Raw genomic sequence first — 26,667 nt, 5'->3', positions numbered from 1 at the left:
TCATCCGCATCCACCTCCACCTCTAGTATAACTCTCATCCACATCCACCTCCATCTGCAGTATAACTCTCATCCACCTCCACCTCCAGTATAACTCTCATCCGCATCCACCTCCACCTCTAGTATAACTCTCATCCGCATCCACCTCCACCTCCAGTATAACTCTCATCCGCATCCACCTCCACCTCCAGTATAACTCTCATCCGCATCCACCTCCACCTCTAGTATAACTCTCATCCGCATCCATCTCCACCTCCAGTATAACTCTCATCCGCATCCACCTCCACCTCTAGTATAACTCTCATCCGCATCCACCTCCACCTCCAGTATAACTCTCATCCGCATCCACCTCCACCTCCAGTATAACTCTCATCCGCATCCACCTCCACCTCTAGTATAACTCTCATCCATTTCCACATCCACCTCCGCCTCCAGTATAACTCTCATCCATATCCACCTCCGCCTCCAGTATAACTCTCATCCGCATCCACCTCCACCTCCAGTATAACTCTCATCCGCATCCACCTCCACCTCTAGTATAACTCTCATCCGCATCCACCTCCACCTCCAGTATAACTCTCATCCGCATCCACCTCCACCTCCAGTATAACTCTCATCCGCATCCACCTCCACCTCCAGTATAACTCTCATCCACCTCCACCTCCAGTATAACTCTCATCCGCATCCACCTCCACCTCTAGTATAACTCTCATCCATTTCCACATCCACCTCCGCCTCCAGTATAACTCTCATCCGCATCCCCTTCCACCTCCAGTATAACTCTCATCCGCATCCACCTCCACCTCCAGTATAACTCTCATCCGCATCCCCCTCCACCTCCAGTATAACTCTCATCCGCATCCCCCTCCACCTCCAGTATAACTCTCATCCGCATCCCCCTCCACCTCTAGTATAACTCTCATCCGCATCCCCCTCCACCTCCAGTATAACTCTCATCCGCATCCCCCTCCACCTCCAGTATAACTCTCATCCGCATCCCCCTCCACCTCCAGTATAACTCTCATCCGCATCCACCTCCATCTCCAGTATAACTCTCATCCACATCCACCTCCATTTCCACCTCCAGTATAACTCTCATCCACATCCACCTCCACCTCCAGTATAACTCTCATCCACATCCACCTCCGCGTCCAGTATAACTCTCATCCCCATCCACCTCCACCTCCAGTATAACTCTCATCCACATCCACCTCCACCTGCAGTATAACTCTCATCCACATCCACCTCCGCGTCCAGTATAACTCTCATCCGCATCCAAATCCACCTCCAGTATAACTCTCATCCACATCCACCTCCGCGTCCAGTATAACTCTCATCCGCATCCACCTCCACCTCCAGTATAACTCTCATCCCCATCCACCTCCACCTCCAGTATAACTCTCATCCGCATCTACCTCCACCTCCAGTATAACTCTCATCCGCATCCATCTCCACCTCCAGTATAACTCTCATCCGCATCTACCTCCACCTCCAGTATAACTCTCATCCGCATCCATCTCCACCTCCAGTATAACTCTCATCCGCATCCACCTCCACCTCCAGTATAACTCTCATCCGCATCCATCTCCACCTCCAGTATAACTCTCATCCGCATCCACCTCCGCGTCCAGTATAACTCTCATCCGCATCCATCTCCACCTCCAGTATAACTCTCATCCGCATCCATCTCCACCTCCAGTATAACTCTCATCCGCATCCCCCTCCACCTCTAGTATAACTCTCATCCGCATCCCCCTCCACCTCTAGTATAACTCTCATCCACATCCATCTCCACCTCCAGTATAACTCTCATCCACATCCATCTCCACCTCCAGTATAACTCTCATCCACATCCATCTCCACCTCCAGTATAACTCTCATCCACATCCATCTCCACCTCCAGTATAACTCTCATCCGCATCCACCTCCGCGTCCAGTATAACTCTCATCCGCATCCCCCTCCACCTCCAGTATAACTCTCATCCGCATCCCCCTCCACCTCCAGTATAACTCTCATCCGCATCCACCTCCACCTCCAGTATAACTCTCATCCGCATCCACCTCCACCTCCAGTATAACTCTCATCCGCATCCACCTCCGCGTCCAGTATAACTCTCATCCGCATCCACCTCCACCTCCAGTATAACTCTCATCCACATCCATCTCCACCTCCAGTAGAACTCTCATCCGCATCCACCTCCACCTCCAGTATAACTCTCATCCACATCCATCTCCACCTCCAGTATAACTCTCATCCGCATCCACCTCCACCTCCAGTATAACTCTCATCCGCATCCCCCTCCACCTCCAGTATAACTCTCATCCATAACCACCTCCATCTCCACCTCCAGTATAACTCTCATCCGCATCCACCTCCACCTCCAGTATAACTCTCATCCACATCCATACCACCTCCAGTATAACTCTCATCCACATCCACCCCCACCTCCAGTATAACTCTCATCCACATCCATCTCCACCTCCAGTATAACTCTCATCCCCATCCACCTCCACCTCCAGTATAACTCTCATCCGCATCCATCTCCACCTCCAGTATAACTCTCATCCACATCCACCCCCACCTCCAGTATAACTCTCATCCACATCCATCTCCACCTCCAGTATAACTCTCATCCCCATCCACCCCCACCTCCAGTATAACTCTCATCCGCATCCATCTCCACCTCCAGTATAACTCTCATCCGCATCCATCTCCACCTCCAGTATAACTCTCATCCGCATCCACCCCCACCTCTAGTATAACTCTCATCCACATCCATCTCCACCTCTAGTATAACTCTCATCCACATCCATCTCCACCTCCAGTATAACTCTCATCCGCATCCATCTCCACCTCCAGTATAACTCTCATCCGCATCCATCTCCACCTCCAGTATAACTCTCATCCGCATCCATCTCCACCTCCAGTATAACTCTCATCCGCATCCTTCTCCACCTCCAGTGTAACTCTCATCCGCATCCATCTCCACCTCCAGTATAACTCTCATCCGCATCCACCCCCACCTCTAGTATAACTCTCATCCACATCCATCTCCACCTCTAGTATAACTCTCATCCACATCCATCTCCACCTCCAGTATAACTCTCATCCACATCCATCTCCACCTCCAGTATAACTCTCATCCACATCCATCTCCACCTCCAGTATAACTCTCATCCACATCCACCTCCACCTCCAGTATAACTCTCATCCACATCCATCTCCACCTCCAGTATAACTCTCATCCGCATCCATCTCCACCTCCAGTATAACTCTCATCCGCATCCATCTCCACCTCTAGTATAACTCTCATCCACATCCATCTCCACCTCCAGTATAACTCACATCCACATCCACCTCCACCTCCAGTATAACTCTCATCCGCATCCACCCCCACCTCTAGTATAACTCTCATCCGCATCCATCTCCACCTCTAGTATAACTCTCATCCACATCCATCTCCACCTCCAGTATAACTCTCATCCACATCCATCTCCACCTCCAGTATAACTCTCATCCACATCCACCTCCACCTCCAGTATAACTCTCATCCACATCCACCTCCAGTATAACTCTCATCCGCCAATGGTGGAGTGATTAAAATTAGAAATGTTCAGGAGGCCAGAATTCGAGTGCAGATATCTCGGAGGGTTGTGGGGCTGGAGGAGATTACAGAGATCGGGAGGGGGCCATGGAGGGATTTGAAAGCAAGGATGAGAATTTTATATTTGCGGTGTTTCTTAACCAGGAGCCAGTGTAGGTCAGTGAGCACAGGGGTGACAGGGGACCGGAACTTGGTGTGAGTAAATGAAGAGAAACTGTTCCCACTGGCTGGAGGGTCAGTAACCAGAGGAGCCAGATTTGTAAATAAACCAAAGGGAAGTTGCGATTGGAAATGCACCATCTGACAGGTACAATCGTGACTTTCTAAAGAGGATTGGTGCAGTGTTTGAAGGGCAATAGTTTACAGGGCTATAGGGAAAGGACAGGGAAGTAATATTAATAGCTCGTTCAAAGAGCTAGTACAGGCAGGACGGGCTGAATAGCGGTATGAATCTACGCTCGAGTAACTGCAGTTTGTCCTGCCCTCAATTCATCAGCATCAGAATCTTTAGCCTCAGCTTGCAGGATTTGTTTGCTGTTCGCCTGCCCTGTATCTCATTCTGAGTATCCCCATCCCCAAACCCACCGCCTGTGCCGGGGTCCTGACTGTTGGCTGGTTTTATTTCAGGGATCTTCTTGGGAAAGAGCCTCATGACAAGTTGGAAATCAAGCTAAACCCAGATGGAAGTGGTCAACTCCATGTTCCTGGTCTGACACACGTGGAGGTCAAACACTATGAAGAGATTGGAAAGGTCAGACGCTAAGGCAGTGAAGTCATTCCCCCTCTCTCCCTCTCCCCGCCTCCCCCTCTGCTCCCCCCTCCCTGCTCCCCACTCTCTGCACTCCCCCCACGCTCCTTCCCCCCTCTCTGCTCCCCCTCCCCCTCTTTCCCCTTCTCCGCTCCCACTCTCTCTCCGCTCCTTCCTCCCACTCTCTCCCCTCTCCGCTCCCACCCCCCCCCTTCCCCTCACCGCTTCACCCTCTCCACACCCCCATCCTGGGATGTCCCGGCTCCCATGAATGCTAATGACCATTTCCCCCGCAGGTCCTGTCGTTGGGCTGGAGAAACCGAGTGACTCAGAGCACCAACATGAACCAGCACAGCTCACGGTCACACGCACTGCTCACCGTCACGGTGACTGGAACAGACACCAGGACCAACACCAGGACAGCAGGTAGGCAGCTCTCCCTTCCCCCCCCCCCCCAATTCTCCCCCCTCAATACTCCCTCTCTCTCTCCCATGCCTCCCCCTCTCTATCCCCTCCCTCCTCCCCCACCCCTGGATTAAATTTGGGGTGGCTGCAGTGAGTACACCCGGGTAATGACCTGGCTTTGACTGTGCAGGGAAGCTGAACCTGGTTGATCTGGCGGGCTCCGAGCGTGTCTGGAAGTCGGAAGCAGAGGGAGAGCGGTTGAAGGAGGCTCAGAATATTAACAGATCCCTGCTGGCACTCGGGGATGTCATCCAGGCTCTGAGGGCAAAGCAAAACCACGTCCCATTCCGAAACTCGAAACTTACCTACCTGCTCCAGGACTCGCTGGGCAAGGGGAACAAGACTGTCATGTTGGTGCAGGTAGGGTGAGGAGAGATTGAGAGAGTGTTTGTGTGTGTGTGTGTGTGTGTGTGTGTGTGTGTGTGTGTGTGTGTGTGTGTGTGTGTGTGTGTGTGTGTGTGTGTGTGTGTACAAACACAGGAGAGTGAGTGAATGCATGAGTGTGTAAATGTAAGCACACTTACAGATGTGCGTATGCATGACTGGGTGGGGTATTAAAGGGTAGAGGGAGTGAGGGGGGAGTGGGATTAGACTGGGTGGGATATTAGAGGGAGTGAGGGGGGAGTGGGATTAGACTGGGTGGGATATTAGAGGGAGTGAGGGGGGAGTGGGATTAGACTGGGTGGGATATTAAAGGGTAGAGGGAGTGAGGGGGTGTGGGATTAGACTGGGTGGTATATTAAAGGGTCGAGGGAGCGAGGGGGGAGTGGGATTAGACTGGGTGGGATATTAAAGGGTAGAGGGAGTGAAGGGGGAGCGGGATTAGACTGGGTGGGATATTAAAGGGTAGAGGGAGCGAAGGGGGAGTGGGATTAGACTGGGTGGGATATCAGAGGGTAGAGGGAGTGAGGGGGGAGTGGGATTAGACTGGGTGGGATATTAAAGGGTAGAGGGAGCGAGGGGGGAGTGGGATTCGACTGGGTGGGATATTAAAGGATAGAGGGAGCGAGGGGGGAGTGGGATTAGACTGGGTGGGATATTAAAGGGTAGAGGGAGCGAGGGGGGAGTGGGATTAGACTGGGTGGGATATTAAAGGGTAGAGGGAGTGAGGGGGGAATGGGATTAGACTGGGTGGGATATTAAAGGGTAGAGAGAGTGAGGGGGGAGTGGGATTAGACTGGGTGGGATATTAAAGGGTAGAGGGAGCGAGGGGGGAGTGGGATTAGACTGGGTGGGATATTAAAGGGTAGAGGGAGTGGGGGGGAGTGGGATTAGACTGGGTGGGATATTAAAGGGTAGAGGGAGTGAGGGGGGAATGGGATTAGACTGGGTGGGATATTAAAGGGTAGAGAGAGTGAGGGGGGAGTGGGATTAGACTGGGTGGGATATTAAAGGGTAGAGGGAGTGAGGGGGGTGTGGGATTAGACTGGGTGGGGTATTAAAGGGTAGAGAGAGCGAGGGGGGAGTGGGATTAGACTCGGTGGGGTATTAAAGGGTAGAGAGAGCGAGGGGGAGTGGGATTAGACTCGGTGGGGTATTAAAGGGTAGAGAGAGTGAGGATGGAGTGGGATTAGACTGGGTGGGGTATTAAAGGGTAGAGAGTGTGAGGGGGTAGTGGGATTAGACTGGGTGGGGTATTAAAGGGTAGAGAGAGTGAGGGGGGAGTGGGATTAGACTGGGTGGGGTATTAAAGGGTAGAGAGAGTGAGGGGGAGTGGGATTAGACTGGGTGGGGTATTAAAGGGTAGCGAGAGTGAGGGGGGAGTGGGATTAGACTGGGTGGGATATTAAAGGGTAGAGAGAGTGAGGGTGGAGTGGGATTAGACTGGGTGGGATATTAAAGGGTAGAGAGAGTGAGGGGGGAGTGGGATTAGACTGGGTGGGGTATTAAAGGGTAGAGAGAGTGAGGGGGGAGTGGGATTAGACTGGGTGGAATATTAAAGGGTAGAGAGAGTGAGGGGGGAGTGGGATTAGACTGGGTGGGGTATTAAAGAGTAGAGAGAGCGAGGGGGGAGTGGGATTAGACTGGGTGGGGTATTAAAGGGTAGAGAGAGTGAGGGGGGAGTGGGATTAGACTGGGTGGGGTATTAAAGGGTAGAGAGAGCGAGGGGGGAGTGGGATTAGACTGGGTGGAATATCAAAGGGTAGAGAGAGCGAGGGGGGAGTGGGATTAGACTGGGTGGGGTATTAAAGAGTAGAGAGAGCGAGGGGGGAGTGGGATTAGACTGGGTGGGATATTAAAGGGTGGAGGGAGCGAGGGGGGAGTGGGATTAGACTGGGTGAGGTATTAAAGAGTAGAGAGAGCGAGGGGGGAGTGGGATTAGACTGGGTGGGGTATTAAAGAGTAGAGAGAGCGAGGGGGGAGTGGGATTAGACTGGGTGGGGTATTAAAGAGTAGAGAGAGCGAGGGGGGAGTGGGATTAGACTGGGTGGGGTATTAAAGGGTAGAGAGAGAGATGAGGGAGTGGGATTAGACTGGGTGGGGTATTAAAAGGTAGCGAGAGTGAGGGGGGAGTGGGATTAGACTGGGTGGGGTATTAAAGGGTAGAGAGAGAGAGGGGGGAGTGGGATTAGACTGGGTGGGGTATTAAAAGGTAGAGAGAGCGAGGGGGGAGTGGGATTAGACTGGGTGGGGTATTAAAAGGTAGAGAGAGCGAGGGGGGAGTGGGATTAGACTGGGTGGGATATTAAAGGGTAGAGAGAGCGAGGGGGGAGTGGGATTAGACTGGGTGGGGTATTAAAGGGTAGAGAGAGTGAGGGGGGAGTGGGATTAGACTGGGTGGAATATTAAAGGGTAGAGAGAGCGAGGGGGGAGTGGGATTAGACTGGGTGGGGTATTAAAGGGTGGAGGGAGCGAGGGGGGAGTGGGATTAGACTGGCAATAATAATTTCCTTTCCCCTGTTGTTAGGTCTCTCCGTTAGCGAAGGACTCAGGCGAGTCCATGTGTTCGTTGAAGTTCGCTCAACGAGTTTGCAAAGTCGAGCAGGGCCCCGCCAGCCAGCGTCTGGTGCCTTCTGGAACTGAGTTTTTGCCCTGAAACCCTTCCCTCATCCTGCAACCTCTCGTGGCTGGCCTGTGATGCCCTCCATTGCCAACAATCCCACACCTCCCCCCGCCACAGGAGAGCATGGATGTGAATGGAGACTCGAGGAAGCGGCATCTCTCATTGGACGCACCGGACTCAGTTGGTCAGCTTGTGAAAGGGCAACGTGGGTTTGTCGGAAGTGGGGGGGAGGGTTACGGGGGAGGGTGAAAGGGATATTACACAGGGTTGGTTGGGTTTGGTGAAAGGGGAGTTACTCACTCTGTAACCTGCCAGTTAATCACTGACCAGCACACCCACATCCCGATGAGGACAAGTTGGACCCCACCCAGTGGGAACCTTTGCTCATGTGGGATTTCTTTTGGGAAGAGTTGGGATGTTATCCATGTTTTTTAGACTTGCAGCTGGCAGATTCGGGCCATCGTGACACAGCCCCTTTAAGAGAGGATTTAAGCATTGAAATATAAAATCACTGAGCCGCTCAGGGAGCTGGGAACTAACCCTGAGGCCATTCAGCCCCTCGAGCCTGTTCTGTCATTCAGTCAGATCCTGGCCAATCTGTACCTCAACTCTATTTACCCGCCTTGATCCATATCCTTATCCACAAAAATCGATCCATTTCAGTTTTGAAAGCTCTAACTGATCCCCAGCTTTTTCTGGGAGAGTGTTCCAGATTTCCACTCCCCTTTGTATGACATCACCGCTTAATGGCCTGGCTCTAAATTTAGGGTTCTGCCCCCTTGTTCTGGACTCACCGCACCAGAGGAAATAGTTTCTCTCTGTCTACCCTATGAAATCCTTTAAAGACCTCAAATAGATCAATCCCTCACTCTCCTAAATTCAAGACTATTTAAGCCAAAGGTCACAGTCGAGGAAAAATCATCGAATCATAGAATGGTTACAGCACAGAAGGAGACCATTCGGCCCATCATGTCTGGGCTGGCTCTCTGCAAGAGCAACTCAGCTTGTCCCACTCCCCTGCCTTTCCCCCTTAGCCCTGCAAATCCTTTCTCTAATAGAACCCAATACTAGCAGGGAACCTAAAATTAAGACGAGGAGTGTTTAATGAATTTACCATAAGGTAAAGATTGTAATGGAGAAAATAATGGGACTTAAGATCGAGCACTCTCCAGGATCTGATTGTACTCTATAAACAGGTGAGAAATGGGAGGTATGGTAGCATAGTGTTTATGGGCTGAGTTTTCCTGGTTGGGTTGCAATCCTGACCTCAGTGTCAATTAAGAAGCCACCTGTCGGAGTCTAGTCCTATTGGGGACAATGGCTGGGTTCCAGGGTCAGAACCTGTAGAGTAGCCCCTGGGTAGAGCCGCCAGCCTCCTTTGCAATGTGGCCGATTCCTGGCCAACATGGAGTGTCAGAGGCTCCGTGGTCTGTCGGAGGGGATCCGCTGTCATTACAGCGGGTACAACATTCGCGGAGACACCAGTCTCCATGTAGTGGGTGCAATTGCCATTTACTGCCGGCAAGTTAATAAAAGACCTCAAATGATTTGCATCTCGAACCTCCCGCTGTGAAGCCGCCTCCACAGCACTGCCTGGCACAGCAAGGGACCCGTCTGCTGTTTGGAAAATTTTTAATCCATTGCTGGAATAGGGACTGATTGCCCTATGACGTACCCTAATTGGCTACCTGCTCTGCCGGGGGGTGGGGGGGGGGGGAGGGGTAGCTGTAACTGCTGGGAGTCCGCCTCCGGGGAAAGCATGTGGAGGTGGGAACATGTCATGCAGCCGGCCCAACACAATTCCATCGGAATTTCCACTCCCCTCCCACCATCTCTAAAATCACCTCCACAGGCCTGGGAAAAGTCAGCCCTATGTAACTGGACTAGTAATCCAGAGGCCTGGACTAATGACCCAAAGCCGTGCGTTCAAATCCCACCACGGCTAAATAATTAAATCTGGAAAATAAAATGTCAGTCTCTGTAATGGTGACCATGAAAGTACGGGATTGTCCTAAAAACCCATCAGGTTCACTTTATGGAGGGAAATCTGCCGTCCTTACCTGGTCTGGCCTACATGTGTCTCCCAACCCACAGCAATGTGGTTGACTCTTAACTGCCATGTGAGATGGTCTCACAAGCCACTCAGTTATATTAAAGAAGGCAGCTCACTAGCACCTCAAGGGATAATTAGGGACCGACCGTGAATTCCGGCAGTGAATTCCGACAGTGAATTCTGGCCTTGCCACTGTTGCCCACATCCTGTGAATGAATAAAAGAAAGGGAAAATGCAGACGCATTAATTTTCCAAAACTTTCTAGGTTTGGGAATTTTGGCTTCAGGTTTGGAAAATTGCAACTGTCTTTCCATTATTGAAGGAAGAAGGAAGGGGGAAACTGAGCTGTTAGTTTAATAACAGTCGTGTAGAAATGGTTGGAACCTTCCATCGGAGACAGAGTGACTTGACAGTTGTCAGCTGACCAGAGAGAGCCAATGTGGATTTGTAAAGGATACAGCATGTTTGACTAACCTAGTTGACTGAGTTGAGGTCACTAGTGTGATGGGCGTTGTCTATATGGACCTTCCATTTAAACAAGGTTCCACACTCGAGATTATGAACAGAAATAAGAATTGTGCAGAATGAAGAGGTAAGGTTAGGAAACCGGTTGGAATCTGGTTGGGAGATGGGGGAGAGAGTGGGGACAGAGGGTAGTCTAATTGGCAGGTTGGGTCAAGTAGATCCCCAGGGATCTGGTGACTCAACCTATCATCATATCACTTGGATGAAGGAATGTTGTATAGAATGATGCAACACAGAAGGAGTCCATTCGGCCCAGGGTGCCTGTGCTGGAAGATCTAACCAGTCAGTCCCACTCCCCTGCTCTTTCCCCATAGTCCTGCAAATTCTTCCTTCAAATATTTATCCAATTCCCTTTTGAAAGTTATTATTGAATCTGCTTTCACCGCCCTTTCAGGCAGCGCGTTCCAGATCACAATATCTCGTTGAATAAAAATTATCCTCATTTCCCTCTCTGGTTCTTTTTCCTATCACCTTAAATCTGTGCCCTCTAGTTACCGACCCTCCTGCCACAGGAAACAGTTTCTCCTTATTTACTTTATCAAAACCCCTCCTGATTTTGAACACCTCGATTAAATCTCCCCTTAACCTTCTCTGCTCTAAGGAGAACAATCCCAGCTTCTCCAGTCTCTCCACATTAACTGAACTCCCTCACCACTGGGACCATTCCAGTAAATCATCTCCGCACCCTCTCCAAGACCCTGTCATCCTTGAGGAAGTGTGGTGCCCAGAATTGGACACAAAACTCCAGCTCGGGTCTAGCCAGTGTTTTGGAAAGGTTTAGCATAACTTCCTTGTTTTTGTACGATATTCCTCTGTAAATAACGCCAAGGATCCTGTTTGCTTTATTAACAACATTCTCAATTTGTCCTGGCACTCTTAAAAATGTCTGTACATATATCCCAGGGTTTTGCCTTTCCTCATTCTTCCTACCAAAATATATCAGCTCACACTCTGCATTAAATTTCATCTGCCACAGGTCTGCCCATTCCACCAGGCTGTCTATAACCTCCTGAAATCTATCACTATTCTCCTCACCGTTTACTGCATTCCCGAGTTTCATGTCATCTGCAAACTTGGATCTACCTTTATATTGAATATTAATGACCTGGACTCGTGTGTACGGGGCACAATTTCAAAGTTTGCAGATGACACTAAGTTAGGAGGGACAGTAAATTGTGTAGATGGGAGCAGGAAGTTACAAAGGGACAAAAGGGTTAAATTATGAGGTCAGGTTGCATAGACTCGGCGTGTAATCCTGAGTATAGAAGATTAAGGGGTGATCTAATTGAGGGGTTTAACATGATTGAATGAGTTAACAGGAGACTATTTCCTCGGGCGGGGGGAGTCCAGATCAAGGGGGCAGAACCTTAAAATTCGAGCCAGGCCGTTCAGGGGTGATGTCAGGAAGCACCTCTTCACACAAAGGGCAGTGGGAATCTGGAACTCTGTGGGTCAGTTGAAGATTTCCAAAACTGAGATTGAATGATTTTTTTTGGGTAAGGAGATTAAGGTTATGGAACTAAGGCTGGTGGATGGAGTTAAGATACAGATCAGCCACGATCTCATTGACAGAACAGGTGAGAGGGGCTGAACGTCCACTTCCTGTGTTGTAGAAACCCATCTGGCTCACCAATGTCCTTCAGAGATGGAAGTCTGCCCTCTTCATCTGGTCTGGGCCTATATGTGACTCCAGTCCCCCATCAGTCTTGTTCTTGGCTGCCCTGTGCAGATGAAACCACTATCAGTGGCCTCCTCCTCAGGGTAACTAATGGTAACCAGTCTCTAGCTGTCTGTATGTCCTGCAGATGCAATCAGTCAGTGTCAGGGGTCAGCAGAGGCATATCCAGGTATTAAGCAGGAGAGTTTCTTGTATCACAATTCCCGTTATTCTTCTTTAGGGGAGGGAGGGAGGGACTGACTGACAAGCTTCCATTCTGCGTTCTTCGTTTATTTCTGTTTTTTCGACGCTCTGACCTCGGTTTAAAAGAAATGAAGCCACTGATGATTATCATGGCCAGATTAATGGAGTCTTCCTGCTGTGGGAGATTAACAGGCAGGCACAATGAGCTGAGCTGTGAATGAAGCTAGATCTCTGCATGTTTGTACTGTCCCTGTATATCTGTATAATCCTGTCCTTCACCGCTGAGTCTGTCTGTCATTTGCTTTACTCAGCAGCTCCCGCAATCTGTAACGTTAACCCTTTAATAAACAGTTCTCATGGATCTTGCTGCGTGTTTGAGTTATGGGCACTCAGCCCTCCAACTTGTTCTCACTGTCCTGGGACCTGGGGTATTTGGGCATTGGAGAGGAGAATGGGGGTAAAATAAGGCCGTCCCCAGGGTTCATCAGACAGACAGTCTCTCACCCTGTGGACTGGGCTCTTTTCTCTAGACGGGAAGACTGAGGGGAGGAGCGGGGGGACCGGATTTTACAAAAGGCTTTGATGGGGTAAACGTACAGAAAATATTTCCACTTGTGAGAGAGACCAGAACTCGGGGCCATCGATATAAAACAGTCACTAATAAAGCCAATTGGGAATTCAGGAGAAACTTCTCCACCCAGAGAGTGGTGAGAATGTGGAACTCGCTACCACGGTTGTTTTAATGTGTTTCCCAGAGTTTGAAAGGAGTCTATGCCTCAGCAGTAGCAGCACGACCCGGGGCAGAGCTCCGTCTACGACGAGGACAGAACTGGCAGTCAGCTCCCCTCCCACTGAACTTTTATCAGCAAGTCCCAGGGTTCAAGATGCCCCCCTCCCCAGCACTGTGACAAGCAACTCCTCTCAGCAGTGGGCTAGTGAGCAGGGAGTGAAGTGGGTCATTGGAAATAAGACAGGTCCGTGCCCTGATCTGCTTCCTCCTGACTGACTCCGCACCTACTGCCAGCGAGCAGAGCTGATAATCAGGAGACCATGAGTTCAAATCCCACCATTTATTCACGTCAATAAACCTGAAATTAAAAAGCTGGGATCCGTGAAGGTGATCAGTGTTGTTTCGGGAAGGAACCCTCTGTCCTTGGGGCTACAGCCTATCCGTAACGGGGAAGATGCTGGGGAATTATTGCATCAAAAACACTTTTATTGGGAGGGACGACACGCAGCATGGCTTCCAGATCGGCTCCGGGGTTCAGGGTGGGATACAGGTGGGGTGACGGGTTTGGGGGAACCCGTGCTGAGGATTGGGGCACCGGGGACCAGTAGGGGTAGCGGGGAAGCCCTGGGATGGAGGGTCGAGGGAGTCCGCCGCTGGGAGGGGCCACAGCATTGGGTGGAGTGTACTGGGTGTGGGAGGTCGGCAGTTCCCAGGGGGGCTGGGCCCAATCCCTGGGGCTCTCCGGCTCACGGTCAGACCCCGAGGAGCTGCAGCTGGAGGTAGGCCCAGGGCTCCCTCGCTCACTGTGGGGACTCACAGCAGGAGCAGCAACCGAGGAGGCCGAGGGACTGGGATTCTGCGACAGATTGAACCCCGAGCTGGTGTCAGGAGTGGGTGGGAGAGGGAGCAGGGCTCCAATGCTCTGTCTCTGGTCATCCCCTCCTCCACCTTCCCCCCGTACCCTGCTCCTATCCCCGAGGAGGAGGAGGAGGTCCAGGTCCTGCCCGAAAGCCGCCTCCTTCAGTCGGGTAACAGACGTCGTCTGACATTTCAGGGCCTTGATTGGGATGCGGGAGGTGTCCACCGTCCATCCATTGCCTTTGCTCCGGGGATTCTTCGGGTCCTTCAGCACCTGCCAGAGGAACCAACATCACATCAATTAAACTCCTGCCTAAAAATCATCCAGAACCTCGACCAACACCTCCAATACAGGCGGAGAAACCCAGACAAACTCCACATGCATAAGATGTTAAACCAAGGCCTCGTTTACCCTCTCAGAGGACGATCGAGGATCCCACACCCACTATTTCAATAAAGAGCAGGGGAGATTTCCCCAGTGCCCTGGACAAGATTTGCCCTTCAATCAACATCAAAAAACAGATTATCGAGTCATTATCACTTTGCTGTTTGTGGGATTTTGCTGTGCACAAAATGGCTGCCAGACTTACAACACTTTAGAAGTATTTCATTGGCTGTAAAGTGCTTTGGGACGTCCTGAGGAATGCATGTTCATTCTTTAACCTCCAGCGCAGAGTACAGATGGGCCCTCGGTACTGACCCTCCGACAGTGCGGCGTTCCCTCGGTACTGACCCTCCGACAGTGCGGCGTTCCCTCCGTACTGACCCTCCGACAGTGCGGCGTTCCCTCCGTACTGACCCTCCGACAGTGCGGCGTTCCCTCGGTACTGACCCTCCGACAGTGCGGCGTTCCCTCCGTACTGACCCTCCGACAGTGCGGCGTTCCCTCCGTACTGACCCTCCGACAGTGCAGCGCTCCCTCGGTACTGACCCTCCGACGGTGCGGCGCTCCCTCAGTACTGACCCACCGACAGTGCGGCGCTCCCTCGGAATTGACCCTCCAACGGCGCAGCACTCCCTCAGTACTGACCCTCCGACAGTGCGGCACTCCCTTGGTGCTGACCCTCCGACAGTGCGGCACTCCCTCAATACTGACCCGCCGATAGTGCGGCACTCCCTCAGTACTGACCCTCCCACAGTGCGGCGTTCCCTCCGTACTGACCTTCCGACAGTGCGGCGTTCCCTCGGTACTGACCCTCCGACAGTGCGGCGTTCCCTCGGTACTGACCCTCCGACAGTGCGGCACTCCCTCAGTACTGACCCTCCGACAGTGCAGCGGTCCATCGGTACTGACCCTCCGACGGTGCGGCACTCCCTTGGTACTGACCCTCCGACAGTGCGGCACTCCCTCAATACTGACCCTCCGATAGTGCGGCACTCCCTCAGTACTGACCCTCCAACAGTGCGGCGTTCCCTCGGTACTGACCCTCCAACAGTGCGGCGTTCCCTCGGTACTGACCCTCCAACAGTGCGGCGCTCCCTCAGTACTGACCCTCCCACAGTGCGGCGCTCCCTCGGTACTGACCCTCCCACAGTGCGGCGCTCCCTCGGTACTGACCCTCCCACAGTGCGGCGTTCCCTCCGTACTGACCCTCCCACAGTGCGGCGTTCCCTCAGTACTGACCCTCCCACAGTGCGGCGTTCCCTCCGTACTGACCCTCCGACGGTGCGGCACTCCCTCGGTACTGACCTTCCGACAGTGCGGCGTTCCCTCGGTACTGACCCTCCAACAGTGCGGCGTTCCCTCGGTACTGATCCTCCGACGGTGCGGCACTCCCTCGGTACTGACCTTCCGACGGTGCAGCACTCCCTCGGTACTGACCCTCCCACAGTGCGGCGTTCCCTCGGTACTGACCCTCCCACAGAGCGGCGTTCCCTCGGTACTGACCCTCCGACAGTGCGGTACTCCCTCAATACTGACCCTCCGATAGTGCGGCACTCCCTCAGTACTGACCCTCCCACAGAGCGGCGTTCCCTCGGTACTGACCCTCCGACGGTGCGGCACTCCCTTGGTACTGACCCTCCGACAGTGCGGCACTCCCTCAATACTGACCCTCCGATAGTGCGGCACTCCCTCAGTACTGACCCTCCCACAGTGCGGCGTTCCCTCCGTACTGACCCTCCGACAGTGCGGCGTTCCCTCGGTACTGACCCTCCGACAGTGCGGCGTTCCCTCGGTACTGACCCTCCGACAGTGTGGCGTTCCCTCGGTACTGACCCTCCGACAGTGCGGCGTTCCCTCGGTACTGACCCTCCGACAGTGCGGCGTTCCCTCGGTACTGACCCTCCGACGGTGCGGCACTCCCTTGGTACTGACCCTCCGATAGTGCGGCACTCCCTCAGTACTGACCCTCCCACAGTGCGGCGTTCCCTCAATACTGACCCTCCGATAGTGCGGCACTCCCTCAGTACTGACCCTCCCACAGTGCGGCGTTCCCTCGGTACTGACCCTCCAACAGTGCGGCGTTCCCTCGGTACTGACCCTCCGACAGTGCGGCGTCCCCTCAGTACTGACCCTCCGACAGTGCGGCACTCCCTCAATACTGACCCTCCGACAGTGCGGCACTCCCTCAATACTGACCCTCCGATAGTACGGCACTCCCTCAGTACTGACCCTCCCACAGTGCGGCGTTCCCTCGGTACTGACCCTCCCACAGTGCGGCGTTCCCTCGGTACTGACCCTCCAACAGTGCGGCGTTCCCTCGGTACTGACCCTCCGACAGTGCGGCGTCCCCTCAGTACTGACCCTCCCACAGTGCGGCGTTCCCTCAGTACTGACCTTCTGACAGTGCGGCACTCCCTCGGTACTGACCCGCCCACAGTGCAGCGCTCCCTCGGTACTGACCCTCCCACAGTGCAGCGCTCCCTCGGTACTGACCCTCCGACGGTGCGGCACTCCCTCGGTACTGACCTTCCGACAGTGCAGCACTCCCTCGGTACTGACCCTCCCACAGTGAGGCGTTCCCTCGGTACTGATCCTCCCACAGTGCGGCGTTCCCTCGGTACTGACCCTCCGACGGTGCGGCACTCCCTCGGTACTGACCTTCCGACGGTGCAGCACTCCCTCGGTACTGACCCTCCCACAGTGCGGCGTTCCCTCGGTACTGACCCTCCGACAGTGTGGCGTTCCCTCGGTACTGACCCTCCCACAGAGCGGCGTTCCCTCGGTACTGACCCTCCAACAGTGCGGCACTCCCTCGGTACTGACCTTCCGACGGTGCAGCACTCCCTCGGTACTGACCCTCCCACAGTGCGGCGTTCACTCGGTACTGACCCTCCGACAGTGTGGCGTTCCCTCGGTACTGACCCTCCCACAGAGCGGCGTTCCCTCGGTACTGACCCTCCGACGGTGCGGCACTCCCTCGGTACTGACCTTCCGACGGTGCAGCACTCCCTCGGTACTGACCCTCCCACAGTGCGGCGTTCCCTCGGTACTGACCCTCCCACAGTGCGGCATTCCCTCGGTACTGACCTTCCCACAGTGCGGCGTTCCCTCGGTACTGACCTTCCCACAGTGCGGCGTTCCCTCGGTACTGACCCTCCCACAGTGCGGCGTTCCCTCGGTACTGACCCTCCCACAGTGCGGCGTTCCCTCGGTACTGACCCTCCCACAGTGCGGCGTTCCCTCGGTACTGACCCTCCCACAGTGCGGCGTTCCCTCGGTACTGACCCTCCCACAGTGCGGCGTTCCCTCGGTACTACTCAAATCTGCGCAGTTTTAAAAATCTGGAATTGGAAGCTAGTCTCAGTAATGATGGCCATGAGATCATTGTCGATTGTTGTAAAAACCCAACTGGTTCACTAATGTCCTTTCGGCAAGGAAATCTGCTGTCCTTACCTGGTCTGGCCTACATTTGACTCCAGATCCACAGCAATGTGATTGACTTTGAACTGCCTTCTGAAATAGCCACCATCTCGAGACAGCTAGGGATAGGCAATAAACACCAGTCTTGACAAATCCTGTGCACCAGTATTAAGAAAGGGGCAGGGTCAGCTCAGCCACGATGGCCCTCATAGGCCAATAGCCTGGTGAGTGATGGGAAATCAGTCAGCTACTTTAGAAGGAGAGAGATCCCCTGCCTACCTTTACGAAGCAGTCATTCGCTGATAAGTTGTGTCTGACCGAGTCCTTCCAGCCCTGATAGTCACTGCTGGAGAATGGAGGCATTCGGCCGATTGCCTGCAGAATCTGTAAACACAGGACATGGACTGACTCCATAATCTATCAGCAGGCCATCAGCTTGGCAAAGTATCTCCTGACCCCAACGGCCCAGGGAGCTGACCATTAACAATCACAGGATCCCAGAAGGAGGGGGTTCTCGGAGGGAGGGGAGGGGGTCAGAGAGAGGGGAAGTCTCGGAGGGAGGTTAGATTATGAAGACATAGAGATGGCCTTTATATCGAAGGAGCTGGAATACAAAGGGGTGGAAGTGAAGTGTCAGCAGTGCAGAGTGTTTGTCAGACTCCATCCGGAGTGACTGTGTTCAGTTCCGGTCAGACTCCATCCGGAGTAACTGTGTTCAGTTCCGGTCAGACTCCATTCGGAGTGACTGAGTTCAGTTCCGGTCAGACTCCATCCGGAGTAACTGTGTTCAGTTCCGGTCAGACTCCATCCGGAGTAACGGTGTTCAGTTCCGGTCAGACTCCATCCGGAGTAACGGTGTTCAGTTCCGGTCAGACTCCATCCGGAGTAACGGTGTTCAGTTCCGGTCAGACTCCATCCGGAGTAACTGTGTTCAGTTCCGGTCAGACCCCATCCGGAGTGACTGTGTTCAGTTCCGGTCAGACTCCATCCGGAGTAACTGTGTTCAGTTCTGGTCAGACCCCATCCGGAGTAACTGTGTTCAGTTCCGGTCAGACCCCATCCGGAGTAACTGTGTTCAGTTCCGGTCAGACTCCATCCGGAATAACTGTGTTCAGTTCCGGTCAGACTCCATCCGGAGTAACTGTCTTCAGTTCCGGTCAGACCCCATCCGGAGTGACTGTGTTCAGTTCCGGTCAGACCCCATCCGGAGTAACTGTCTTCAGTTCCGGTCAGACCCCATCCGGAGTAACTGTGTTCGGTTCTGGTCAGATTCCATCAGGAGTAACTGTGTTCCGTTCCGGTCAGACTCCATCCGGAGTAACTGTGTTCAGTTCCGGTCAGACCCCATCCGGAGTGACTGTGTTCAGTTCCGGTCAGACCCCATCCGGAGTAACTGTCTTCGGTTCCGGTCAGACCCCATCCGGAGTGACTGTGTTCGGTTCCGGTCAGACTCCATCCGGAGTAACTGTGTTCGGTTCCGGTCAGACTCCATCCGGAGTAACTGTGTTCGGGTCCGGTCAGACTCCATCCGGAGTAACTGTGTTCAGTTCCGGTCAGACTCCATCCGGAGTAACTGTCTTCAGTTCCGGTCAGACTACCTCCGGAGTAACTGTGTTCCGTTCCGGTCAGACTCCATCCGGAGTAACTGTGTTCCATTCCGGTCAGACTCCATCCGGAGTAACTGTGTTCCATTCCGGTCAGACTCCATCTGGAGTAACTGTGTTCCGTTCCGGTCAGACTCCATCCGGAGTAACTGTGTTCCGTTCCGGTCAGACTCCATCCGGAGTAACTGTGTTCAGTTCCGGTCAAACCTCATCCGGAGTAACTGTGTTTAGTTCTGGGCCTCGCTCCTCAGGACGGATACATTGGCCTTGGTGAGGGGGCAGCACAGATTGACCAGAATGATGAAGGGTCACTGACCCGAAAAGTTAACTCTGCTTGTCTTTCCACAGATGCTGCCAGACCTGCTGAGTGGTTCCAGCATTCCTTGTTTTTATTTCAGATTTCCAGCATCCGCATTATTTTGCTTTTGTTGACCAGAATGATGCCAGGGCTAAAAGGGTTAAATTATGAGGTCAGGTTGCGCAGACCCGGCTTGTATTCCTGAGTATAGAAGATTAAGGGCTGAACTAATTGAGGGGTTTAAGATGATTAAAGGAGTTGATCAGGTCACCAGAGAGAAACTATTTCTCTGGTGGGGGGAGTCCAGAACAAGGGGGAATTACCTGAAAATTAGAGCCAGGCCGTTCAGGGGTGATGTCAGGAAGCACTTCTTCACACAAAGGGGATGGGAATTTCTCTCCTCCAAAAAATTATAGGGGTCAATCGGAGCTTTCAAGATGGCGATCACTAGATTTTTGGGGGGCAGTGAGAATAACGAGGGATGTGGAGCTAAGGCAGGTAAATGAAGTTAAATACAGATCAGCCATAATCTGATTGAATAGCAGAGCAGACGTGTACCGTGGCCCTCTGGCAGTAATTGTACTGTGAGGAGTTTACCAAGACTGAGCAAGTGAGCATTCGGAATACAGGAATAGTGTTAGGAGGCACTGAACACCCCCTCAAATCCAATACCGTAAAACCACTGAACACCCCCTCAAATCCAATACCGTAAAACCACTGAACACCCCCTCAAATCCAATACCGTAAAACCACTAAACACCCCCTCAAATCCAATACCGTAAAACCACTGAACACCCCCTCAAATCCAATACCGTAAAACCACTAAACACCCCCTCAAATCCAATACCGTAAAACCACTGAACACCCCCTCAAATCCAATACCGTAAAACCACTGAACACCCCCTCAAATCCAATACCGTAAAACCACTGAACACCCCCTCAAATCCAATACCGTAAAACCACTAAACACCCCCTCAAATCCAATACCGTAAAACCACTAAACACCCCCTCAAATCCAATACCGTAAAACCACTAAACACACCCTCAAATCCAATACTGTAAAACCACTAAACACTCCCTCAAATCTAATACCATAAAACCACTAAATACCCCCTCAAATCTAATACCGTAAAACCACTAAACACACCCTCAAATCCAATACTGTAAAACCACTAAACACCCCCTCAAATCCAATACCGTAATACCACTAAACACACCCTCAAATCTAATACCGTAAAACCACTAAACACCCCCTCAAATCCAATACCGTAAAACCACTAAACACCCCCTCAAATCCAATACCGTAATACCACTAAACACCCCCTCAAATCTAATACCGTAAAACCACTAAACACCCCCTCAAATCCAATACCGTAAAACCACTAAACACCCCCTCAACTCCACTACCGTAAAAGCACTAAACACACCCTCACATCCAACACTGTAAAACCACTAAACACCCCCTCAAATCTGATACCGTAAAACTACTAAACACCCCCTCAAATCTGATACCGTAAAACTACTAAACACCCCCTCAAATCCAATACTGTAAAAGCACTAAACACACCCTCAAATCCAATACCGTAAAACCACTAAACACCCCCTCAAATCTAATACGGTAAAACCACTAAACACCCCCTCAAATCCAATACGGTAAAACCACTAAACACCCCCTCAAATCCAATACCGTAAAACCACTAAACACCCCCTCAAATCCAATACCGTAAAAGCACTAATAACCCCCTCAAATCCAACACTGTAAAACCACTAAACTCACCCTCAAATCCAATACTGTAAAACCACTAAACACCCCCTCAAATCTAATCCCGTAAAACCACTAAACACCCCCTCAAATCCAATACCGTAAAACCACTAAACACCCCCTCAACTCCACTACCGTAAAAGCACTAAACACACCCTCACTTCCAACACTGTAAAACCACTAAACACCCCCTCAAATCTGATACCGTAAAAGCACTAAACACGGCCTCAAATCCTATACCGTAAAAGCACTAAACACCCCCTCAAATCTAATACCGTAAAAGCACTAAACACGGCCTCAAATCCTATACCGTAAAAGCACTAAACACCCCCTCAAATCCAATACCGTAAAACCATTAAACACACCCTCAAATTCAATAGCATAAAACCACTAAACACCCCCCCCATAACTCTAATACCATAAATCCATTAAACATGTACCCTTAAACCTAATACGGTACAACCAATAAAGACACACCCATCAAACTGAATACCATAAAAACACACCTCAAATACTGTAAAACCACAAAACACACTCCCTCCAAATACCGTAAAACCATTAAACACACATCCTCAAATCTATTACTGTAAAATCACTAAAAACAAACCCTCTCAAATCAAATACCACAAAGCCACAAAACACACACCTTCAATATAATACCGTAAAACCACTAAACACACACCCTCAAAACTAATACGGTAAAATCAATAAACACACCCCGCAAAAATAATGCTCACATCTCAAATTGAATACCATAAAACCACTAAACACACACCTCCAATATACCATAAACCACTAAACACACAACCCACTCAAAACTAATACCATAAAACCACTAAAGACAACGTCAAACCTAATACTGTAACACCAATAAACATACACCAATCAAATCTAATACTGTAAACCACTAGATGCATAACCCCTCTAAGCGAATACTGTAAAACCACTTAACACACATTGTCTCAAATCTCTTACTGTAAAACTACTAAACGCTCCTTCCGAATCTATTAGCATAAAACCATGAAATACGCACACCCCTTCTAATCTAATACCATAAAACTGCTAAACACTCCCCCCTCAAATCTAATACAGTAACACCACACAACGCACCCCTCAAATCTAATTCCTTATAACTGCTAAACACACCCCCCCCTCAAATCTAATGCCATAGAACCACTAAACAGACATCCCTTCTAATCTAATGCTATATTTTTTTTTAAGAGATACAGCACTGAAACAGGCCCTTCGGCCCACTGAGTCTGTGCCGACCATCAACCACCCATTTATACTAATCCTATACTAATTCCATATTCCTGCCACATCCACACCTGTCCCTATATTTCCCTACCACCTACCTATACTAGGGGTAATTTATAATGGCCAATTTACCTATCAACCTATATCATTGCTTACATAATGCACAGAAGCTCCGACCCAGATGCAGTAAAGTATCATAAATGTGTACAAGTAACTTCAGCCCACACTCACCATTGGGAGTAGGACCCCATAACTGGAAGAGTCTGATCAGCCTAATTAATAGCTAATGTGAATAAACAATAACTTTAATTGCGGGTCTCCAGTCAGTCTGAGCTGCCCTTTTGCAGAGCGCTTCCTGTGCTGTACCAGCATATGGGAGGGTCTGTTTAGTTACTGTTGTCCCTGCTCCTGCCTCCCCTCCCCCAACCCTGCCTCTCAAGCATCTGCCCCTTGGTGACCTGACATCATCACGCATGCCTCAGCTCATCGACTGCTGAAACCCTCATGCATACAGGCAATTCTCAGCTTCAAATCTCTCCATGGCCTCTCCCCTCCCTATCTATGTAATCTCCTCCAGCCCCACAACCCTCCCTATCTCTGTAATCTCCTCCAGCCTCAAAACAACCCCCTACCCCCACCAAGATCTCTACGCTCCTCTAATTCTGGCCTCTTGAGCTTCCCAGATTTTAATCACTCCACCATTGGTGGCCGTGCTTTCAGCTGCCTGGGTCCTGAGCTCCAGAATTCCCCCCCTACACCTCTCCATCTCGCTACTTCGTTCTCCTCCTTTAAGACACTCCTTAAAACCTACCTCTTTGGCCAAGCTTTTGGCCATCTTCCCTAATATCTCCTTTTGTGGCTCAATGTCAAATTTTAGTTGATAATCGCTCCAATGAAGCACCTTGGGATGATTTACTACAGTAAAGGTACTACATAAATGCAGTTTGTGGTTTGTATGCCCCTGTGTTGCTGCTGAACATGGAAAGTGCTGTTCCTCTACAGGGACACCAGCTGAAATTCACTGGGGCAAATTGTTAATTCATTCTACCACCACCCACAGAGAAATAAATTCTGCACTTTCAATAACTGTCAGGCCGCCGGTGACCCTGCTCCCGCTTCCCCACCTCCCTCAACCCCACCTTGCCACTCTGACAACCCATACCCACCTGGATTACAGCCAGTCATATTCTCACCAATACAGCTCCAGTGCGAAAGGTAGAACCTGTCTCGTATCTGATGCTGAGGAGGACACGGGGAATGGGGCAGTGATTGCAGGAAAAGTACGTCAGGAAATCAAGAGACGGCAATTCCCCGATGGGAGGGGGAATTGGGGTCCCGCAACATCACGCAAAATACAATCCTCGTGAAAACATCAGACACACACGCACACACAGACACAGACAGACAGACACAGACAGACACAGACAGACACACACAGACATACACAGACACGCACACGCACTTTGTGTGAAACCGAGTCTCTGACACACACACCCGCCATTCTGCTGACAGCTGAATGGTTACAAGACTCACAACAACTAACTGGAACCACATCCTCGCTGTTTTTAAATGGAAACTCTTGCCTGTGATAGTGTCCGCCTTTTCTCAGGAGAGTTCAGGATGACCATGGCGATCAGGGCAAGGTAGGAATACGGAGGCTTAGGGTGTCGCCGGTAACTCTTCTTCTTGTTGATGGCCCTTCTGTCCCGGCCGAGCGCGGAGCTGCCGGGATCTCCAGTTCCACCAGTCTCCCTTAGACCTGTGTCCAACTCTGATAGGCAGCAGCCCAATGGCATCGAGCTGTCCTGAACCTTCCCCAAGCCATTCATCTTAAAGCCTGAATGTGCTGAATCGCTGCTGTCCCAACAACAGGGGTCAAACAAAATGTCACCAATCTGGGTACTTGTGATCCATAACCAGGGCAGGGACTGAGAGGGGAAACCTTAGGAAGTAAGCAGCTTGCTGTCTGACTTCTCCATTAGACCTGGTGTGTGGGTGTTGGGGGCTGTGAAGGAGAGTTTGACCTGATGTGTTTGCCCCCACCCCCTGCACCCCAGGGCTTTTATCTGACTGACAGAAAGCTGGAGATGCATCTGTACAGTAAACAATTAACAGCTTGATGTCAATCCTGATATGTAATCAGTCAGAGGGAGAGAATGAAGGGAGGTGGAGATTTGAGAAGTTCAAAGGGAGCTCACAACAAATGGAACTTTCATATATTTACAGTGTCCCAGGAACTCACTGGCAATGGAACATTCTCCCCTCATCTCCCAAAGGCACAAACTCTGACTGTGGTTTGGGTTTCATGAGCTCGGGAAACTTGCCATCACCCCAGCCTGATAGTCAGGCTGCACAGTAAGATCCCATTCCTCCTGCAATGCCCTGGAGCCTCCAGGGATTAAAGAGCAGGAATCCACGATTACTTAATGAGGAGGAAAGCCAGGAGAAAAACTGGGGGGGGGGGAGGAATTAAAGGAAACTGAGTTTATTTCATCTTCCTTCAACCCATTTCTGAATGAGTTATAAAAATCTTGTCCATGGGAAATGACTGACCGAAAGTCAAGAACCATCCAATCAGGTGACAAAGAGTCTATTCACTTTCCAATTGGCTCGGGGAGGCAGGGCATTGGGAAGATGGACATGCCAAGTGACCAATGGTTGAAGCGTGTAGGCAGGGTATCTGGAGGCAAGAGGTCACATGGTGAAATCTCCCACAATATGGACCAGCCAGTGTTAGTGACCCTCACTGGAGGTCAGGTATTGCAGTCAAAGCCAATCCTGCCCCAACTAATGTCCCACCCGGGAACCAGGGCGGCCACTAATGGACCTCAGGCATATGAGCTGCCCTCGCCAATCCCCACGCACTCGCACATTTTAAAATTAAAATACTACACATAATGAACCCAGTGTTTCTGCATGAGATGAATCTGGGGAACTTGTACAGTCCCAGCTTACAATGACCCTTGTGCAGCTAAAGCAGGTTAAAAAAACATTTGAGTGATGCTGCTGTTGTGTGTCTCACACTCTCTCCTTAGACCTCATGGCAGATACTCAGTCGAGAGCAGTGTGCATCAGTGCGCCTGGATGATGGAGCATGAGGGCATCATAAAGGTTGCACACTTGGATAGCTAGTTCCCGCCCCACCCACAAATGCAGCCTGGTCTTCCCCTCCCCCACTGGGAGGCCTGCCTGGATAGGCCCAAGGATCATGCGGGGCCATCACCGTGGCCCAAAGGCAATCATTTCAACTTTAAATGCTTCCCTAGAGGCTAGAGGGGCAAGAAGCACTTTAAAAACGCCGGACAGTAAGGTGTCCAGTTCCAATCAGGCACTGGGCATGGGACAGTCCACCGGAAAACCGGACTGTTGGCTTTAAAACCAGAAAATGGCCACCATATCGGGAACTCTTTTTTACATTCATTGTTGGGATGTGGGCATGGCTGGCAGTTATTGCCTCCCCTAGCTCGACTGAGAAATGAGCTCTGACTGAGCTGTCACAGTTTTGACACAACTGAGTGGCTTCCTTGGCTAAGAGTCAACCACATTGCTGTGGGTCTGGAGTCACATGTAGGCCAGACCAGGTAAGGACAGCAGATTTCCTTCCCTAAAGGACATTAGTGAACCAGATGGGTTTTTACAACAATCAACAGCTTCATGGTCATTTTTACTGAGACCGACTTTTTAATCGATAAACTGTATTCAAATTCTGAAACTGACAAGGTGGGATTTAAACTCATGTTCTCTGGATTATCAGTCAGGTAACACAACTGTTCCATTGCTACATTTCCGGCCCCCGCCCCCAAGCCCACTTCTTTATTCTTACAGTAAGGACACGGTTTGACATTCTACCAACTTGGAATAGTAATTCAGAGCTCTAGGCTAATGTTCTGGAGACATGGGTTCGAATCCCACCATGGTGTATGGTGAAATTTGAGTTCAACTAATAAATCTTGAATTTAAAATGAAGCTAGTCTAATGGTGGCCATGAAACCATTGTCGATTGTTGTAAAAACCCATCTGCTTCACTAATGTCCTTCAGGGAAGGAAATCCGCTGTCCTTACCTGATCTGACCTATAAGTGACTCCAGACCCA

General features: G+C 51.1%; 2 protein-coding genes across 7 annotated transcripts in view; one reads left to right on the top strand and one right to left on the bottom strand.

Annotated features, from left to right (window-relative positions):
* Positions 1-12,621, top strand: part of si:ch211-257p13.3 (kinesin-like protein KIFC3) — a 130,054-nt gene extending 117,433 nt beyond the window's left edge. For all 6 annotated transcript variants that reach the window (XM_068016159.1, XM_068016149.1, XM_068016177.1 and 3 more), the window contains 4 exons: positions 4,232-4,355; positions 4,649-4,778; positions 4,948-5,177; positions 7,726-12,621. In XM_068016159.1, the coding sequence (XP_067872260.1) occupies positions 4,232-4,355; positions 4,649-4,778; positions 4,948-5,177; positions 7,726-7,854 (613 nt within the window). In that variant the 3' untranslated portion in view covers positions 7,855-12,621. The remainder of the gene's footprint in view (positions 1-4,231; positions 4,356-4,648; positions 4,779-4,947; positions 5,178-7,725) is intronic.
* An 805-nt stretch (positions 12,622-13,426) lies between these two features.
* On the bottom strand, positions 13,427-24,403 carry foxh1 (forkhead box H1). Its single transcript, XM_068053537.1, has 3 exons — positions 24,158-24,403; positions 17,933-18,037; positions 13,427-14,122 (listed from the first exon to the last, which is right to left on the bottom strand). Exons 1-3 carry the CDS (start codon positions 24,401-24,403, stop codon positions 13,427-13,429), a joined length of 1,047 nt encoding a protein of 348 aa, XP_067909638.1.
* Between the last annotated feature and the right edge of the window lie 2,264 nt (positions 24,404-26,667).

This window comes from Heterodontus francisci, chromosome 2 (assembly GCF_036365525.1).
Source record: "Heterodontus francisci isolate sHetFra1 chromosome 2, sHetFra1.hap1, whole genome shotgun sequence".
Lineage (NCBI taxonomy): Eukaryota > Metazoa > Chordata > Chondrichthyes > Heterodontiformes > Heterodontidae > Heterodontus > Heterodontus francisci.
Note: the sequence above shows the minus strand (reverse complement) of the source record. Positions and strands in the feature narration are given on the sequence as shown.